Source organism: Oncorhynchus masou, chromosome 24 (assembly GCF_036934945.1).
Source record: "Oncorhynchus masou masou isolate Uvic2021 chromosome 24, UVic_Omas_1.1, whole genome shotgun sequence".
Taxonomy (NCBI): Eukaryota; Metazoa; Chordata; class Actinopteri; order Salmoniformes; family Salmonidae; genus Oncorhynchus; species Oncorhynchus masou.
In genome coordinates, this window is record NC_088235.1 from 26,199,020 (window position 1) to 26,219,876 (window position 20,857).

Sequence of the window (20,857 nt, forward strand, 5' to 3'; positions counted from 1 at the left end):
AGATAAGAAACCCCTACACCCCAGGAGAGAGAGGATGAAGCTGTAGGACAGATAAGAAACCCCTACACCCCAGGAGAGAGAGGATGATGCTGTAGGAAAGATAAGAAACCCCTACACCCCAGGAGAGAGAGGATGAAGCTGTAGGACAGATAAGAAACCCCTACACCCCAGGAGAGAGAGGATGATGCTGTAGGAAAGATAAGAAACCCCTACACCCCAGGAGAGAGAGGATGAAGCTGTAGGAAAGATAAGAAACCCCAACACCCCAGGAGAGAGAGGATGAAGCTGTAGGAAAGATAAGAAACCCCTACACCCCAGGAGAGAGTATGAAGCTGTAGGAAAGATAAGAAACCCCTACACCCCAGGAGAGAGAGGATGAAGCTGTAGGAAAGATAAGAAACCCCTACACCCCAGGAGAGAGAGGATGAAGCTGTAGGAAAGATTAGAAACCCCTACACCCCAGGAGAGAGAGGATGATGCTGTAGGAAAGATAAGAAACCCCTACACCCCAGGAGAGAGAGGATGAAGCTGTAGGAAAGATAAGAAACCCCTACACCCAAGAAGAGAGAGGATGAAGCTGTAGGAAAGATAAGAAACCCCTACACCCCAGGAGAGAGAGGATGATGCTGTAGGAAAGATAAGAAACCCCTACACCCCAGGAGAGAGAGGATGATGCTGTAGGAAAGATAAGAAACCCCTACACCCCAGGAGAGAGAGGATGATGCTGTAGGAAAGATAAGAAACCCCTACACCCCAGGAGAGAGAGGATGATGCTGTAGGAAAGATAAGAAACCCCTACACCCCAGGAGAGAGATGATGATGCTGTAGGAAAGATAAGAAACCCCTACACCCCAGAAGAGAGAGGATGAAGCTGTAGGAAAGATAAGAAACCCCTACACCCCAGGAGAGAGAGGATGATGCTGTAGGAAAGATTAGAAACCCCTACACCCCAGGAGAGAGAGGATGATGCTGTAGGAAAGATAAGAAACCCCTACACCCCAGGAGAGAGAGGATGAAGCTGTAGGAAAGATAAGAAACCCCTACACCCAAGAAGAGAGAGGATGAAGCTGTAGGAAAGATAAGAAACCCCTACACCCCAGGAGAGAGAGGATGATGCTGTAGGAAAGATAAGAAACCCCTACACCCCAGGGAGAGAGGATGATGCTGTAGGAAAGATAAGAAACCCCTACACCCCAGGAGAGAGAGGATGATGCTGTAGGAAAGATAAGAAACCCCTACACCCCAGGAGAGAGAGGATGATGCTGTAGGAAAGATAAGAAACCCCTACACCCCAGGAGAGAGATGATGATGCTGTAGGAAAGATAAGAAACCCCTACACCCCAGAAGAGAGAGGATGAAGCTGTAGGAAAGATAAGAAACCCCTACACCCCAGGAGAGAGAGGATGATGCTGTAGGAAAGATTAGAAATCCCTACACCCCAGGAGAGAGTAGGAAGCTGTAGGAAAGATTAGAAACCCCTACACCCCAGGAGAGAGAGTATGAAGCTGTAGGAAAGATTAGAAACCCCTACACCCCAGGAGAGAGAGGATGAAGCTGTAGGAAAGATTAGAAACCCCTACACCCCAGGAGAGAGAGGATGAAGCTGTAGGAAAGATAAGAAACCCCTACATCCCAGGAGATAGAGGATGATGCTGTAGGAAAGATAAGAAACCCCTACACCCCAGGAGAGAGAGGATGAAGCTGTAGGACAGATAAGAAACCCCTACACCCCAGGAGAGAGAGGATGATGCTGTAGGAAAGATAAGAAACCCCTACACCCCAGGAGAGAGAGGATGGAGCTGTAGGACAGATAAGAAACCCCTACACCCCAGGAGAGAGAGGATGATGCTGTAGGAAAGATAAGAAACCCCTACACCCCAGGAGAGAGAGGATGAAGCTGTAGGAAAGATAAGAAACCCCAACACCCCAGGAGAGAGAGGATGAAGCTGTAGGAAAGATAAGAAACCCCTACACCCCAGGAGAGAGTATGAAGCTGTAGGAAAGATAAGAAACCCCTACACCCCAGGAGAGAGAGGATGAAGCTGTAGGAAAGATAAGAAACCCCTACACCCCAGGAGAGAGAGGATGAAGCTGTAGGAAAGATTAGAAACCCCTACACCCCAGGAGAGAGAGGATGATGCTGTAGGAAAGATAAGAAACCCCTACACCCCAGGAGAGAGAGGATGATGCTGTAGGAAAGATAAGAAACCCCTACACCCCAGGAGAGAGATGATGAAGCTGTAGGAAAGATAAGAAACCCCTACACACCAGAAGAGAGAGGATGAAGCTGTAGGAAAGATAAGAAACCCCTACACCCCAGGAGAGAGAGGATGATGCTGTAGGAAAGATAAGAAACGCCTACACCCCAGGAGAGAGAGGATGAAGCTGTAGGAAAGATAAGAAACCCCTACACCCCAGGAGAGAGAGGATGATGCTGTAGGAAAGATTAGAAACCCCTACACCCCAGTAGAGAGAGGATGATGCTGTAGGAAAGATAAGAAACCCCTACACCCCAGGAGAGAGAGGATGATGCTGTAGGAAAGATAAGAAACCCCTACACCCCAGGAGAGAGAGGATGATGCTGTAGGAAAGATAAGAAACCCCTACACCCCAGGAGAGAGAGGATGATGCTGTAGGAAAGATAAGAAACCCCTACACCCCAGGAGAGAGATGATGATGCTGTAGGAAAGATAAGAAACCCCTACACCCCAGAAGAGAGAGGATGAAGCTGTAGGAAAGATAAGAAACCCCTACACCCCAGGAGAGAGAGGATGATGCTGTAGGAAAGATTAGAAATCCCTACACCCCAGGAGAGAGTAGGAAGCTGTAGGAAAGATTAGAAACCCCTACACCCCAGGAGAGAGAGTATGAAGCTGTAGGAAAGATTAGAAATCCCTACACCCCAGGAGATAGAGGATGAAGCTGTAGGAAAGATTAGAAACCCCTACACCCCAGGAGAGAGAGGATGAAGCTGTAGGAAAGATTAGAAACCCCTACACCCCAGGAGAGAGAGGATGAAGCTGTAGGAAAGATAAGAAACCCCTACATCCCAGGAGATAGAGGATGATGCTGTAGGAAAGATAAGAAACCCCTACACCCCAGGAGAGAGAGGATGAAGCTGTAGGACAGATAAGAAACCCCTACACCCCAGGAGAGAGAGGATGATGCTGTAGGAAAGATAAGAAACCCCTACACCCCAGGAGAGAGAGGATGAAGCTGTAGGACAGATAAGAAACCCCTACACCCCAGGAGAGAGAGGATGATGCTGTAGGAAAGATAAGAAACCCCTACACCCCAGGAGAGAGAGGATGAAGCTGTAGGAAAGATAAGAAACCCCAACACCCCAGGAGAGAGAGGATGAAGCTGTTGGAAAGATAAGAAACCCCTACACCCCAGGAGAGAGTATGAAGCTGTAGGAAAGATAAGAAACCCCTACACCCCAGGAGAGAGAGGATGAAGCTGTAGGAAAGATAAGAAACCCCTACACCCCAGGAGAGAGAGGATGAAGCTGTAGGAAAGATTAGAAACCCCTACACCCCAGGAGAGAGAGGATGATGCTGTAGGAAAGATAAGAAACCCCTACACCCCAGGAGAGAGGATGATGCTGTAGGAAAGATAAGAAACCCCTACACCCCAGGAGAGAGAGGATGAAGCTGTAGGAAAGATAAGAAACCCCTACACACCAGAAGAGAGAGGATGAAGCTGTAGGAAAGATAAGAAACCCCTACACCCCAGGAGAGAGAGGATGATGCTGTAGGAAAGATAAGAAACGCCTACACCCCAGGAGAGAGAGGATGAAGCTGTAGGAAAGATAAGAAACCCCTACACCCCAGGAGAGAGAGGATGATGCTGTAGGAAAGATTAGAAACCCCTACACCCCAGGAGAGAGAGGATGATGCTGTAGGAAAGATAAGAAACCCCTACACCCCAGGAGAGAGATGATGAAGCTGTAGGAAAGACAAGAAACCCCTACACCCCAGGAGAGAAAGGATGAAGCTGTAGGAAATATAAGAAACCCCTACACCCCAGGAGAGAGAGGATGATGCTGTAGGAAAGATAAGAAACCCCTACACCCCAGGAGAGAGAGGATGAAGCTGTAGGAAAGATAAGAAACCCCTACACCCCAGGAGAGAGAGGATGATGCTGTAGGAAAGATTAGAAACCCCTACACCCCAGGAGAGAGAGGATGATGCTGTAGGAAAGATAAGAAACGCCTACACCCCAGGAGAGAGATGATGAAGCTGTAGGAAAGATAAGAAACTCCTACACCCCAGGAGAGAGAGGATGAAGCTGTAGGAAATATAAGAAACCCCTACACCCCAGGAGAGAGAGGATGATGCTGTAGGAAAGATAAGAAACCCCTACACCCCAGGAGAGAGAGGATGATGCTGTAGGAAAGATAAGAAACCCCTACACCCCAGGAGAGAGAGGATGAAGCTGTAGGAAAGATAAGAAACCCCTACACCCCAGGAGAGAGAGGATGATGCTGTAGGAAAGATAAGAAACCCCTACACCCCAGGAGAGAGAGGATAAAGCTGTAGGAAAGATAAGAAACCCCTACACCCAAGAAGAGAGAGGATGACGCTGTAGGAAAGATTAGAAACACCTACACCCCAGGAGAGAGAGGATGAAGCTGTAGGAAAGATAAGAAACCCCTACACCCCAGGAGAGAGAGGATGATGCTGTAGGAAAGATAAGAAACCCCAACACCCCAGGAGAGAGAGGATGAAGCTGTAGGACAGATAAGAAACCCCTACACCCCAGGAGAGAGAGGATGATGCTGTAGGACAGATAAGAAACCCCTACACCCCAAGAGAGAGAGGATGAAGCTGTAGGACAGATAAGAAACCCCTACACCCCAGGAGAGAGAGGATGAAGCTGTAGGAAAGATTAGAAACCCCTACACCCCAGGAGAGAGAGTATGAAGCTGTAGGAAAGATAAGAAACCCCTACACCCCAGGAGAGAGAGGATGATGCTGTAGGAAAGATAAGAAACGCCTACACCCCAGGAGACAGAGGATGATGCTGTAGGAAAGATAAGAAACGCCTACACCCCAGGAGAGAGAGGATGATGCTGTTGGAAAGATAAGAAATGCCTACACCCCAGGAGAGAGAGGATGATGCTGTTGGAAAGATAAGAAACCCCTACACCCCAGGAGAGAGAGGATGATGCTGTAGGAAAGATAAGAAACCCCTACACCCCAGGAGAGAGAGGATGAAGCTGTAGGAAAGATAAGAAACCCCTACACCCCAGGAGAGAGGGGATGATGCTGTAGGACAGATAAGAAACGCCTACACCCCAGGAGAGAGAGGATGAAGCTGTAGGAAAGATAAGAAACCCCTACATCCCAGGAGAGAGAGGATGAAGCTGTAGAAAAGATAAGAAACCCCTACACCCCAGGAGAGAGAGGATGATGCTGTAGGAAAGATAAGAAACCCCTAGATCCCAGGAGAGAGAGGATGATGCTGTAGGAAAGATAAGAAACCCCTACACCCCAGGAGAGAGAGGATGATGCTGTAGGACAGATAAGAAACACCTACACCCCAGGAGAGAGAGGATGAAGCTGTAGGAAAGATAAGAAACCCCTACACCCCAGGAGAGAGAGGATGATGCTGTAGGAAAGATAAGAAACCCCTACACCCCAGGAGAGAGAGGATGATGCTGTAGGACAGATAAGAAACACCTACACCCCAGGAGAGAGAGGATGAAGCTGTAGGAAAGATAAGAAACCCCTACACCCCAGGAGAGAGAGGATGAAGCTGTAGGAAAGATAAGAAACCCCTACACCCCAGGAGAGAGAGGATGATGCTGTAGGAAAGATAAGAAACCCCTACACCCCAGAAGAGAGAGGATGATGCTGTAGGAAAGATAAGAAACCCCTACACCCCAGGAGAGAGAGGATGAAGCTGTAGGAAAGATAAGAAACCCCTACACCCCAGGAGAGAGAGGATGAAGCTGTAGGAAAGATAAGAAACCCCTACACCCCAGGAGAGAGAGGATGATGCTGTAGGAAAGATAAGAAACCCCTACACCCCAGGAGAGAGAGGATGATGCTGTAGGAAAGATTAGAAACCCCTACACCCCAGGAGAGAGAGGATGATGCTGTAGGAAAGATAAGAAACCCCTACACCCCAGGAGAGAGAGGATGATGCTGTAGGAAAGATAAGAAATCCCTACACCCCAGAAGAGAGAGGATGAAGCTGTAGGAAAGATAAGAAACCCCTACACCCCAGGAGAGAGAGGATGATGCTGTAGGAAAGATTAGAAATCCCTACACCCCAGGAGAGAGAGTAGGAAGCTGTAGGAAAGATTAGAAACCCCTACACCCCAGGAGAGAGAGTATGAAGCTGTAGGAAAGATTAGAAATCCCTACACCCCAGGAGATAGAGGATGAAGCTGTAGGAAAGATTAGAAACCTCTACACCCCAGGAGAGAGAGGATGAAGCTGTAGGAAAGATTAGAAACCCCTACACCCCAGGAGAGAGAGGATGAAGCTGTAGGAAAGATAAGAAACCCCTACACCCCAGGAGATAGAGGATGATGCTGTAGGAAAGATAAGAAACCCCTACACCCCAGGAGAGAGAGGATGAAGCTGTAGGACAGATAAGAAACCCCTACACCCCAGGAGAGAGAGGATGATGCTGTAGGAAAGATAAGAAACCCCTACACCCCAGGAGAGAGAGGATGAAGCTGTAGGACAGATAAGAAACCCCTACACCCCAGGAGAGAGAGGATGATGCTGTAGGAAAGATAAGAAACCCCTACACCCCAGGGAGAGAGGATGAAGCTGTAGGAAAGATAAGAAACCCCTACACCCCAGGAGAGAGTATGAAGCTGTAGGAAAGATAAGAAACCCCTACACCCCAGGAGAGAGAGGATGAAGCTGTAGGAAAGATAAGAAACCCCTACACCCCAGGAGAGAGAGGATGAAGCTGTAGGAAAGATTAGAAACCCCTACACCCCAGGAGAGAGAGGATGATGCTGTAGGAAAGATAAGAAACCCCTACACCCCAGGAGAGAGGATGATGCTGTAGGAAAGATAAGAAACCCCTACACCCCAGGAGAGAGAGGATGAAGCTGTAGGAAAGATAAGAAACCCCTACACCCCAGGAGAGAGAGGATGATGCTGTAGGAAAGATAAGAAACCCCTACACCCCAGGAGAGAGAGGATGAAGCTGTAGGAAAGATAAGAAACCCCTACACCCCAGAAGAGAGAGGATGAAGCTGTAGGAAAGATAAGAAACCCCTACACCCCAGAAGAGAGAGGATGATGCTGTAGAAAAGATAAGAAACCCCTACACCCCAGGAGAGAGAGGATGAAGCTGTAGGAAAGATAAGAAACCCCTACACCCCAGGAGAGAGAGGATGATGCTGTAGGACAGATAAGAAACCCCTACACCCCAGGAGAGAGAAGATGAAGCTGTAGGAAAGATAAGAAACCCCTACACCCCAGGAGAGAGAGTATGATGCTGTAGGAAAGATAAGAAACCCCTATACCCCAGGAGAGAGAGGATGATGCTGTAGGAAAGATAAGAAACCCCTACACCCCAGGAGAGAGAGGATGATGCTGTAGGAAAGATAAGAAACCCCTACACCCCAGGAGAGAGAGGATGAAGCTGTAGGAAAGATAAGAAACCCCTACACCCCAGGAGAGAGAGGATGATGCTGTAGGAAAGATTAGAAACCCCTACACCCCAGGAGAGAGAGGATGATGCTGTAGGATAGATAAGAAACCCCTACACCCCAGAAGAGACAGGATGACGCTGTAGGAAAGATAAGAAACCCCTACACCCCAGGAGAGAAAGGATGATGCTGTAGGAAAGATAAGAAACCCCTACACCCCAGAAGAGAGAGGATGACGCTGTAGGAAAGATTAGAAACCCCTACACCCCAGGAGAGATAGGATGATGCTGTAGGAAAGATAAGAAACCCCTACACCCCAGGAGAGAGAGGATGAAGCTGTAGGAAATATAAGAAACCCCTACACCCCAGGAGAGAGAGTATGAAGCTGTAGGAAAGATAAGAAACCCCTACACCCCAGGAGATAGAGGATGAAGCTGTAGGAAAGATAAGAAACCCCTACACCCCAGGAGAGAGAGGATGAAGCTGTAGGAAAGATAAGAAACCCCTACACCCCAGGAGAGAGAGGATGATGCTGTAGGAAAGATAAGAAACCCCTACACCCCAGGAGAGAGAGGATGATGCTGTAGGAAATATAAGAAACCCCTACACCCCAGGAGAGAGAGGATGATGCTGTAGGAAAGATAAGAAACCCCTACACCCCAGGAGAGAGAGGATGAAGCTGTAGGAAAGATAAGAAACCCCTACACCCCAGGAGAGAGAGGATGATGCTGTAGGAAAGATTAGAAACCCCTACACCCCAGGAGAGAGAGGATGATGCTGTAGGATAGATAAGAAACCCCTACACCCCAGAAGAGACAGGATGACGCTGTAGGAAAGATAAGAAACCCCTACACCCCAGGAGAGAAAGGATGATGCTGTAGGAAAGATAAGAAACCCCTACACCCCAGAAGAGAGAGGATGACGCTGTAGGAAAGATTAGAAACCCCTACACCCCAGGAGAGATAGGATGATGCTGTAGGAAAGATAAGAAACCCCTACACCCCAGGAGAGAGAGGATGAAGCTGTAGGAAATATAACAAACCCCTACACCCCAGGAGAGAGTATGAAGCTGTAGGAAAGATAAGAAACCCCTACACCCCAGGAGATAGAGGATGAAGCTGTAGGAAAGATAAGAAACCCCTACACCCCAGGAGAGAGAGGATGAAGCTGTAGGAAAGATAAGAAACCCCTACACCCCAGGAGAGAGAGGATGATGCTGTAGGAAAGATAAGAAACCCCTACACCCCAGGAGAGAGAGGATGATGCTGTAGGAAAGATAAGAAACCCCTACACCCCAGGAGAGAGAGGATGACGCTGTAGGAAAGATTAGAAACCCCTACACCCCAGGAGAGAGAGGATGATGCTGTAGGAAAGATAAGAAACCCCTACACCCCAGGAGAGAGAGGATGAAGCTGTAGGAAAGATAAGAAACCCCTACACCCCAGGAGAGAGAGGATGAAGCTGTAGGAAAGATTAGAAACCCCTACACCCCAGGAGAGAGAGGATGACGCTGTAGGAAAGATTAGAAACCCCTACACCCCAGGAGAAGGCCTGTGAAGCCTGTCGTTCTGCAAATCATTTTTGAAGCAAGGATGGACACATAGTCTATGTGTGTGTGTGTGTGTGTGTGTGTGTGTGTGTGTGTGTGTGTGTGTGTGTGTGTGTGTGTGTGTGTGTGTGTGTGTGTGTGTGTGTGTGAGAGAATGTGTCTATGTGTGTGTCTGTCTGTCTGTGTCTGTGTGTCCATGTGTGTGTGTCTGTGTGTCTATGTGTGTGTCTGTGTGTCTATGTGTATCTGTCTTTGTGTCTATATGTGTGTGTCCACGTGTGTGTCTATGTGTCTGTGTGTGTGTGTCTATGTGTGTGTGTGTGTCTATGTACCTATGTGTCTATAGGTGTGTGTGTCTATGTGTCTGTGTGTGTGTGTGTCTATGTATCTATGTGTCTATAGGTGTGTGTGTCTATGTGTCTCTCTGTGTGTGTGTGTGTGTGTGTGTGTGTGTGTGTGTGTGTGTGTGTGTGTGTGTGTGTGTGTGTGTGTGTGTGTGTGTGTGTGTGTGTGTGTGTGTGTGTGTACTATATGTGGGAGGTCAGAGACATTTCAGACAGACGCTCCTTATCTTGCAGAGGTCCTTGAAAGACAGTAGGCTGAAGGATATGCATGTCTCTGGTGGTGTTGTGAGGGGGCGGAGGGATACCATCAATAACAGAGTTGGGTGGTGACAGGGTTTGCACTGCAATCACAACCAGACAACCTGCTGCCTGTACACTTACTGTAGCCATGTCCCCAACTATTATAGCTCTCTGTTTCCTTACTGATTGATTGATTTATTAGTCTTGACCTAAGGCGTTTATATTCTTTCTCTGTCTCAGATCTTCCACCAGGTTACACCTATCCAGAAATTGCTATGCGTTACAAGGCTGATCCTTCCCCAGAGGAAGCTCGATTTGCTGAACATGCTGATCTAGAGGTGGAGCCAACTGAACCCTGCCCTAAGCTCTGCCCACACACCACAAGGATTGTGGAGAATGAGGATGCAGAAAAAGAGAAGAAGGAGAACGGCTGCACAGTTGTAGAATCTAGTGGAGTTGTAGAAAGGGAACCAGAAGGAGCAGAGGTGGTTGGGCAATCAGTATCTGAGCCCCCACTATTTGGAGTGAAGACCTCTGAAATGGTGCCTTGTCCTGCCCAAGTTTCAAACTCATCCCCAGCCACAGTTCCAGCTCCAGCCCCAATCTCTGCATCTGAGGATGCCCAGAAAGGAGAGGTCTTTGTGGGCAGCCTGGCTCAGCCAGCTGGCTTGAAAGACTCACAACTAGCAGAGGAGAAGAAAGAGGAGGAGAAGAAGGAAAGTTCAGTAGAGTTGAAAAATAATCACATACCAGATTGTACTGAGGAGGAGAAGGATGTAGAGGAGAAGAAGGAGATAGAGAAGAGTAAGGAGGAGGAGGTAGAGGAGAATGAGGAGAGAGAGAAGAGTAAGGAGAAGGATGTAGAGGAGAAGAAGGAGAGAGAGAAGAGTAAGGAGGAGGAGGTAGAGGAGAATGAGGAGAGAGAGAAGAGCAAGGAGGAGGAGGTAGAGGAGAATGAGGAGAGAGAGAAGAGTAAGGAGGAGAGAGAGAAGCGTAAGGAGGAGCAGAACGTAGAGAAGGAGGAGAGAGAGAAGGGTAAGAAGGAGGAGAACTTAGAGGAGAAGGAGGGGGGTAGGATGAGTCAGAGTGAAGTCTCTGTGGAGTTACTAAGCAGCTCCCAGAATTCTCCAACCCCAAACCCAAACCCAACCCCAACCTCGGCCTCAGCCTCAGCCCCACCCCCAGCCTCAGCCCCACCCCCAGCCCCAACCCCACCCTCAGCCCCACCCTCAGCCCCAACCCCACCCTCAGCCCCAACCCCACCCGCAGCCCCAGCCTCAGCCCCACCCCCAGCCCCAATCCCAGCCCCAACCCCAGCCTCAGCCCCACCCCCAGCCCCAACCCCACCCCCAGCCCCAACCCCACCCGCAGCCCCAGCCTCAGCCTCAGCCCCACCCCCAGCCCCAACCCCAGCCCCAACTCCAGCACCATCCTCTACCCTCAGTGATGATCCCTGCATCTGGAGTCTGGAGCTTCTCATTGCTGCGGCGCTGTTTGCCACCCGGGATGAACGCTACCCCGCTATGCTCCCCTCCACTACAACGCTGCCTGCCCCACGCCCACTCCCACACCGAGGCATGGAGATACTGGGAGAGCTGGCTGAGCTGGGGATACTGCAGAGGAACAGGGAGAAGGAGAGAGCGACAGGAGGTGAGTGGAGAGAAAATGTGTGACAGCACACACATTCACCCACACCACCCACACTGACTGTGTAGCTTCCTTCCTATGTTGTCTGTTCAACTCCAAAGATCAAATGTTTCCCTGGAGGATGAGATGTAGTTGGGGGAGAGGGGGAGATGGGGTGGATTTGTATGGGAAAGGGGGGATGGATGAGGAGAGGGGGAGAGGGTAAATGGATAGATAGGAGAGAGAAACAATACAATAATGTTAGTGTCCCCTCCCTCCCTCCCTCCCTCCCTCCCTCCCTCCCTCCCTCCCTCCCTCCCTCCCTCCCTCCCTCCCTCCCTCCCTCCCTCCCTCCCTCAGGCTCTGAAGTGTAGCTCGACTAATGAGAAGCTCTTGTTTAAAACAGTTCTACTTTAAAGAATTGAAATTTTCCCCTTGTCCCCCTGAGAGAAGATGTTTTTATTTACACTTGTGTGTGCGTGTGTATAAACTGTTAAGTTATCCCTGATGAACCACACTGGCTGTGCTTTTCTCCATTTGTCCTTGTTTCTTCTTATAATTTATAAAAGCCATGTAATGTTCTGTGTAATTCCTTCCTGATGACAGAATTAAGTGCAAATACTTATTAGGTGCGGCACAGCTTTGTGTGTGGCGGGAGGGTGGGAGGAAGGTATCGATCTGTGGCGGCCTTCCTCGGGGTGGCTTAACTAGGCCTGTTTATGTCAGCGGTGATGTTATCAAGTCAGGGGTAGCCAGAGCATCTCATTGGCCCAGAGATCTGACAGACCAGACTCCGCTGTACTCTACCAACCAGGACAGGATACATCCTACCTTCTTTCCTTCCTTCCTGTCTCTCTCTCTGTGTCTCTTTCTCTCTGTGTCTCTCTCTCTCTGAGGGTGTTGGTTCATTAACTCTCTCTTTATCCCACTGTTTCTCACTTTCCCTCTCTCTCACACTCTCTCCATCCCTTATTGTCTGTTCCTTCTCCCAGCCCTCCTCTCGTTTAATATATTATGTGTGCCCTGCCTGTTCTATGGTTTGAGCTTACACACAGCTTTGTAATATTGTAAGTTAATATCCCTTCAGCTCCAGTGGTCCAGCTGTGAGTGGGTCTGTAGTAAAATCAGACACTGCTCTTTATTGGCCAAGCAGACACACCCCTTTCTCTCTCTTTTTCCTCCATCATCCATCTCTCTCTTCTCTTCTACTCTGTCGACTGGTCTAAATGTCTATTGCTCACTCGGCCTTCCTTCACTCTGCCTTCTCCTTCTTTCTCTTGCAATGTCCCCCTCCCCTCTCTCTTTTCACTTTAAGGACTTTATTGGCATGGGAAGCATATGTTCACATTGCCAAAGCAAATGGAATAGATAATAAACAAAAGTGAAATAAGCAATAAAAAATGTATAGTACACATAACACTCACAACAGTTCCAAAAGAATAAAGACATTTCCAATGTCATATTATGTGCAAACAGTTAAAGTACAAAAGGGAATATCTCTCTCTCTCTCTCTTTCTCTCTTTCTTTCTTTCTTTCTTTCTTTCTTTTTTCTTTCTTTTTTTTCTTTTTTTCTTTCTTTCTTTCTTTCTTTCTTTCTTTCTTTTTTTTAGCAGACTGAGTCAGTACCCTTCTTTCCCCTCTCCTCCCCCTGGAGGGTAAATTGGTTTGTGTCCATGTCGGTAATGAGGAGATGTAGGACAATAACTACATACTTAGCCTTATTGCTTCTCTTCTCCTTCTCCTCTACCTTGTCCTCTCTTCTCCTCCACCTTGTCCTCTCTTCTCCTTCTCCTCTACCTTGTCCTCTCTTCTCCTTCTCCTCTGCCTCCTCCTTCTCCTCTGCCTCGTCCTCCTCCTTCTCCTCTGCCTCGTCCTCCCTTCTCCTCCTCTGCCTCATTTTCCCTTCTCCTCTGCCTCATTTTCCCTTCTCCTCCTCTACCTTGTCCTCCCTTCTCCTGCTCTTTCTCCTCTGCCTCATCTTCCCTTCTCCTCCTCCTTCTCATTTACCTCGTCTTCCCTTCTCCTCTGCTTAATCTTCCCTTCTCCTCCTTCTCCTCTACCTTGTCCTCCCTTCTTCTCCTCTGCCTCATCTTCCCTTCTCATCATTCTCCTCTACCTTGTCCTCTCTTCTCCTCTTCCTTCTACTCTACCTTGTCCTCTCTTCTCCTCCTCCTTCTCCTCTGCCTCGTCCTCCCTGCTCCTCCTCCTTCTACTCTGCCTCATATTCTCTTCTCCTCCTTCTCCTCTACCTTGTCCTCCCTTCTCGCCCTTCTTCCCCTCTACCTTGTCCTCCCTTCTCCTCCTCTTTCTCCTCTGCCCCGTCCTCCCTTCTCCTCTGCATCATCTTCCCTTCTCCTCCTTCTCCCTGCTCCTCATCCTTCTACTCTGCCTTGTCCTCCCTTCTCCTCCCCCTTCTCCTCTACCTCATCCTCCCTTCTCCTCCTCCTTCCCCTCTACCTCGTCCTCCCTTCTCCTCTACTTTGTCCTCCCTTCTCCTCCTCTTTCTCCTCTGCCTCGTCCTCCCTTCTCCTCCTCCTTCTCCTCTGCGTCATCTTCATCTTCCCTTCTCCTCCTTCTCCTCTGCCTCATCTTCCCTTCTCCTCCCCTAACTCGTCCTCCCTTCTCCTCCTCTTTCTCCTCTGCCCCCTCCTCCCTTCTCCTCCTCCTTCTCCTCTGCTTCATCTTCATCTTCCCTTCTCTTCCTTCTCCTCTCCCTCATCTTCCCTTCTCCTCCTCTTTCTCCTCTGCCTCCTCCTCCCTTCTCCTCCTCCTTCTCCTCTGCCTCATCTTCCCTTCTCCTCCTTCTCTTCTACCTTGTCCTCCCTTCTCCTCCTCCTTCTCCTCTACCTTGTCCTCTTTCTCCACCTTGTCCTCCCTTCTCCTCCTCCTTCCCCTCTACCTAATCCTCCCTTCTCCTCTACCTTGTCCTCCCTTCTCCTCCTCTTTCTCCTCTGTCTCGTCCTCCCTTCTCCTCCTCCTTCTTCTCTGCCTCATATTCCCTTCTCCTCCTCCTTCTCCTTTACCTCATCCTCCCTTCTCCTCCTCCTTCTCCTTTACCTCGTCCTCCCTTCTCCTCCTCCTTCTTCTCTGCCTCATATTCCCTTCTCCTCCTCCTTCTCCTTTACCTCATCCTCCCTTCTCCTCCTCCTTCTCCTTTACCTCGTCCTCCCTTCTCCTTCTCATCTACCTTGTCCTCTTTTCTCCTCCGCCTCGTCCTCCCTTCTCCTCCATCTCCTCTGCCTCATCTTCCCTTCTCATCCTTCTCCTCTACCTTGTCCTCCCTTCTCCTCCTCCTTCCCCTCTACCTTGTCCTCTCTTCTCCTCCTCCTCTACCTTGTCCTCTCTTCTCCTCCTCCTTCTCCTCTGCTTCGTCCTCCCTGCTCCTCCTCATTCTCTTCTGCCTCATCTTCCCTTCTCATCCTTCACCTCTACCTTGTCCTCCCTTCTCCTCCTCCTTCTCCTTTACCTCGTCCTCCCTTCTGCTCCTCCTTCTTCTCTGCCTCATATTCCCTTCTCCTCCTCCTTCTCCTTTACCTCATCCTCCCTTCTCCTCCTCCTTCTCCTTTACCTCGTCCTCCCTTCTCCTTCTCATCTACCTTGTCCTCTTTTCTCCTCCGCCTCGTCCTCCCTTCTCCACCATCTCCTCTGCCTCATCTTCCCTTCTCATCCTTCTCCTCTACCTTGTCCTCCCTTCTCCTCCTCCTTCCCCTCTACCTCGTCCTCTCTTCTCCTCCTCCTCTACCTTGTCCTCTCTTCTCCTCCTCCTTCTCCTCTGCTTCGTCCTCCCTGCTCCTCCTCCTTCTCTTCTGCCTCATCTTCCCTTCTCATCCTTCACCTCTACCTTGTCCTCCCTTCTCCTCCTCCTTCCCCTCTACCTCGTCCTCTCTTCTCCTTCTCCTCTACCTTGTCCTCTCTTCTCCTCATCCTTCTCCTCTGCCTCGTCCTCCCTGCTCCTCCTCTTCTGCCTCATCTTCCCTTCTCCTTCTCCTCTACCTTGTCCTCCCTTCTCCTCCTTTCGCCCCTGCCTTGTCCTCCCTTCTCCTCTGCATCATCTTCCCTTCTCCTCCTTCTACTCTGCCTCGTCCTCCCTTCTCATCCTCCCTTCTCCTCTGCATCATCTTCCCTTCTCCTCCTTCTCCTCTTCCTTGTCCTCCCTTCTACTCCTCTTCCTTGTCCTCCCTTCTTCTCCTCTTTCTATTCTGCCTCATCCTCCCTTCTCCTCCTCCTTCTCATCTGCCCCATCTTCCATTCTCCTCCTTCTCCTCTACCTCATCCTCCCTTATCTTCCTCTTTCTCCTCTACCTTGTCCTCCCTTCTCCTCCTCCTTCCCCTCTACCTCGTCCTCCATTCTCCTCCTTTCGCCTCTGCCTCGTCCTCCCTTCTCCTCTGCATCATCTTCCCTTCTCCTCCTTCTCCTCTGCCTCGTCCTCCCTTCTCGTCCTCCCTTCTCCTCTGCATCATCTTCCCTTCTCCTCCTTCTCTTCTTCCTTGTCCTCCCTTCTCCTCCTCTTCCTTGTCCTCCCTTCTCCTCCTCTTTCTATTCTGCCTCATCCTCCCTTCTCCTCCTCCTTCTCATCTGCCTCATCTTCCCTTCTCCTCCCTCTCCTCTACCTTGTCCTCCCTTCTCCTCCTCCTTCCACTCTACCTCGTCCTCCCTTCTCCTCCTTTCGCCTCTGCCTCGTCCTCCCTTCTCCTCTGCATCATCTTCCCTTCTCCTCCTTCTCCTCTGCCTTGTCCTCCCTTCTCCTCCTCTTCCTTGTCCTCCCTTCTCCTCATCCTTCTCATCTGCCTCATCCTTCCTTGTCCTCCCTTCTCCTCCTCTTCCTTGTCCTCCCTTCTCCTCCTCTTTCTATTCTGCCTCATCCTCCCTTCTCCTCCTCCTTCTCATCTGCCTCATCTTCCCTTCTCCTCCCTCTCCTCTACCTTGTCCTCCCTTCTCCTCCTCCTTCCCCTCTACCTTGTCCTCCCTTCTCCTCCTTTCGCCTCTGCCTCGTCCTCCCTTCTCCTCTGCATCATCTTCCCTTCTCCTCCTTCTCCTCTTCCTTGTCCTCCCTTCTCCTCATCCTTCTCATCTGCCTCATCTTCCCTTCTCCTCCTTCTCCTCTACCTCGTCCTCCCTTCTCCTCCTCCTTCTCCTCTACCTCGTCCTCCCTTCTCCTCCTCCTTCTCCTCTACCTCGTCCTCCCTTCTCCTCCTTCTTCTCCTCTACCTCATCCTCCCCTCTCCTCCTCCTTCCCCTCTACCTCGTCCTCCCTTCTCCTCCTCCTTCCCCTCGACCACTTCCTCCCTTCTCCTCCACCTTGTCCTCTCTTCTCCTCCTCCTTCTCCTCTGCCTCATCTTCCCTTCTCCTCCTTCTCCTCTCCCTCGTCCTCCCTTCTCCTCCTCCTTCCCCGATACATCGTCCTCCCTTCTCCTCCTCCTTCTCCTCTGCCTCGTCCTCCCTTCTCCTTCTTCTCTGCCCCATCTTCCCTTCTCCTCCTCCTTCCCCTATACATCGTCCTCCCTTCTCCTCCGCTTTCTCCTCTGCCTCGTCCTCCCTTTTCCTCCTCTTTCTCGTCTGCCTTGTCATCCCTTCTCCTCCTCCTCCTCCTCTGCCTTGTCCTCTCATCCTCTCTCTCCCTCTACTTTTCTCTTGTGCGCAGCAATTTGACTGACTGTCTTTGCAGCTCAGCGAAATGAACCGGTGTGTGTGGTTGTGGGTGTGGGCTGGCTGGTCCCTCATGAATATTCATGATTGAATATTGTTGATTTGCAGGCGGTGACAATGACAGAGTTAATGACAGTGATAGATGGAGAGACAGCACTCCTTTAGCACTCTCCCTCCTTCTTTCTCTCCGTCTGTCCACCTCTTTCCCTCTCACTCTGCCGATGTGTGTGTGTGTGAATGCTATAACTTAGCTAACATTCACCCTGTTTGCCAATCACTTGTTTAGGGGGCGGCAATAGTAAAAAATAATGTAATTATTTTCTCTCTCTCGCCAGGAGAGGACATTTTGACCTTTGACCTTAGTAGCCTGGCGACCCTGGCTGCGGCTCGCAGTCTGGAAATTGGGGAAGGAGCTCCAGGGAGTGGAGAGGGGAAGCACTGTCCCGTCAGGATGACCTTCAACCTGCGACGGAAATGCAGCTGGACGCCTCGCCACGAGCCGGTATGTGTGTATGCCTAAACACACACAGAACTTTCCATACACACACAGAACTGAACACACACACTCAAATGTGCACATACAGACAGTCCTGTAGGTATACACACTTGTTTACTCAAACATATAATGCACATGTACAGAATAACTGTACTGTATATACACAGAAACACAGTATATAACTGTACTGTATATACACAGAAACACAGTATATAACTGTACTGTATACACACAGAAACACAGTATATAACTGTACTGTATATACACAGAAACACAGTATATAACTGTACTGTATATACACAGAAACACAGTATATAACTGTACTGTATATACACAGAAACACAGTATATAACTGTACTGTATACACACAGAAACACAGTATATAACTGTACTGTATACACACAGAAACACAGTATATAACTGTACTGTATATACACAGAAACATAGTATATAACTGTACTGTATATACAGAAACACAGTATATAACTGTACTGTATATACACAGAAACACAGTATATAACTGTACTGTATATACACAGTAAATAATTGTACTGTATATAACTGTACTAATATATATATATATATATATATATATATATATATATATATATATACACACACATACACAGTATATAACAGTAATGTACTGTATTTCTTTTATTTAACTAGGCAAGTCAGTTAAGAACAAATTCTTATTTTCAATGACGGCCAAGGTACCGTGGGTTAACTGCCTTGTTCAGGGGCAAAATGACAGATTTGCTCCTTGTCAGCTCAGGGATTCGATCTTGCAACCTTTCGGTTACGAGTCCAACGGTCTAATCACCAGGCTACACAGATACACAGTATATAACGGTACTGTACATGCATGTTGCCTACACACTGACACTGACTCAACTCCACTGACTCAACTCCAGCCACTTTAATAATGGGAATTTATGGGAAATGTTGTAAATATATCACTAGCCACTTTAAACAATGCTACCTTATATAATGTTACTTACCCTACATTATTCATCTCATATGCATACCTATATACTGTACTCTATATCATCGACTGCATCCTTATGTAATACATGTATCACTAGCCACTTTAACTATGCCACTTTGTTTACATACTCATCTCACATGTATATACTGTACTCGATACCATCTACTGTATCTTGCCTATGCTGCTCTGTACCATCACTCACTCATATATCCCTATGTACATATTCTTTATCCACTTACACTGTGTATAAGACAGTAGATTAGGAATTGTTAGTTAGATTACTTGTTGGTTATTACTGCATTGTCGGAACTAGAAGCACAAGCATTTCGCTACACTCGCATTAACATCTGCTAACCATGTGTATGTGACAAATAAAATTAGATTTGATTTGATGTTAAAACACAGTATATAACTGTACTATATATATATATACACACACAGATATAGAGTATACACTGTACTGTATATACATAGATACACAGTATATAACTGCACTGTATATACACACAGATACACAAGCTACATTTTCTATGTACTGTCACACAGTACAGTCCATTTACAATCTACTATATCCTTCATGTCTATCTGTCTGCAGGTGTGTCCGGTGAAGGGTGTCATGGAGACGGTGGATGGGGCGGAGCTAGCGATACGAGTCCAGCTAGCGGAGATCCAGAGACGTTACAAAGAGAAACAGAGAGAACTGACAAAGCTGCAGAGAAAACATGACCGCCAGAAAGCAGAGACCTCTCATAGCCCTGCTCGCAGACGACCCGGTCGCCCCCGGAAACGCAAGTCTACCTCCAGTCCCAGCGCCTCAGAAGGCCCCAAGAGACTCAGGCGAGTGTTTCCGCAGGGATTCTCCTATCCATTTATTCACTTATACAAGTTCAAAGTTTGAATGTCACATGCACAAATACAGTGAAATGCCTTTCTTGCAAACTCAAAACCCAACAATGCAATAATCAATAACAATGTATTACTAGAAAAAAAACACATGAGAAATAAGAATAGGAAATATGAAATACACCATAAAGTAAGTAACTAAGCATACTATATACAGGAAATATTTGAAAAGTCAGTTCCAATAACATATGTACATGTGCAGGGATACTGGAGTGATGGAAGTAGATATAGGGTGATTAGGCAACAGGATATATGATAAATAGAGTAGCAGCAGATTGTATGTTAGTAGGTGTGTGGGTGTGTAGAGTCAGTATAAATGTCTCCATATTATGTGTGAGTGAGCAGATGATGGAGTGAGTGACAGTGTGTGTGTGTTGGAGTGACAGTGTTTGTGAGTATTTAGGTCCTTGTGAGTGTGCATAGAGTGCAATATTGAAATAAAAGGTCAATAGAGATACAAGGTAAACTCGGCCCATGTAACTATTTTGTTAGCTATTTATCAGTTGTATTGCTTGGAGACAGAAGCTGTTCAAGAGCTGGTTGGTGTCAGACTTGATGCACCGGTAGCTCTTGACGTGCGGCAGCAGAGAAAATAGTCTATGGCTTGGGTGGTTGGGGTCTTTGACCATTTTCCGGACCTTCTTTTCACACCGCCTGATATAGAGGTCCTGGATGGCAGGGTGCTCGGTCCCAGTGATGTACTGGGCTGTCCTCACAACCCTCTGTAGTGCCATGCGATCCAGGGTGGTGCTGTTGCCATACCAAGCAGTGATGCAGCCAGTCAATATGCTCTCAATTGTACAGCTGTAGAACCTTTTAAGGATTTGAGGGCCCATGACAAACTTTTTCAAGCTCCTCAGAGGGAAGAGGCACTGTTGTACCTTCTTCATGACTGTGTGTGTGTTTGGACCACTTTAAGTCTTTAGTGATTAGAGGAACATGAAGCTGTTTACATGCTCCACTGTCGCCCTGTTGATGTGGATGGGGACGTGCTCGCCCCTATGTTTTCTGTAGTCCACGATCAGCTCCTTGGTCTTGCTGATGTTGAGGGTGAAGTTGTTGCTCCGGCACCACACTGCCAGGTCTCTGACCTCCTTCCTGTAGGCTGATTCATCGTTGCCGATGATCAGGCCTACTGTCGTCAGGGAACTTGATAATGGTGTTGGAGTTGTGTGTGGCCACACAATCGTGGGTGAATAAGGAGTACAGGAGGGGACTAAGCACACACCCCTGTGGGGCTCCTGTATTAAGGGCCAGTGTGGTGGAGGTGATGTTGCCTACCCTCACCACCTCAGGTTGGCTCGTCACAAAGTCCAGGATCCAATTGCAGAGGGAGGTGTTCAGACCCAGAGTCCTAAGCTTGGTGACGAGCTGTAGTCAATGAACAGCATTCTCACAAAGTTATTCCTCTTATCTAGGTGGGTGAGGGCAGTGAGGAG

At 48.5% G+C, this 20,857-nt stretch overlaps 1 protein-coding gene across 1 annotated transcript in view; it reads left to right on the plus strand.

The window, feature by feature from the left end:
• LOC135511944 (BAH and coiled-coil domain-containing protein 1-like) overlaps positions 1-20,857 on the plus strand; it is a 121,927-nt gene that overhangs the window by 76,203 nt on the left and 24,867 nt on the right. The window contains 3 exon segments of the mRNA XM_064933476.1: positions 9,998-11,407; positions 17,367-17,533; positions 19,111-19,352. Of these exon segments, the coding sequence (XP_064789548.1) occupies positions 9,998-11,407; positions 17,367-17,533; positions 19,111-19,352 (1,819 nt within the window).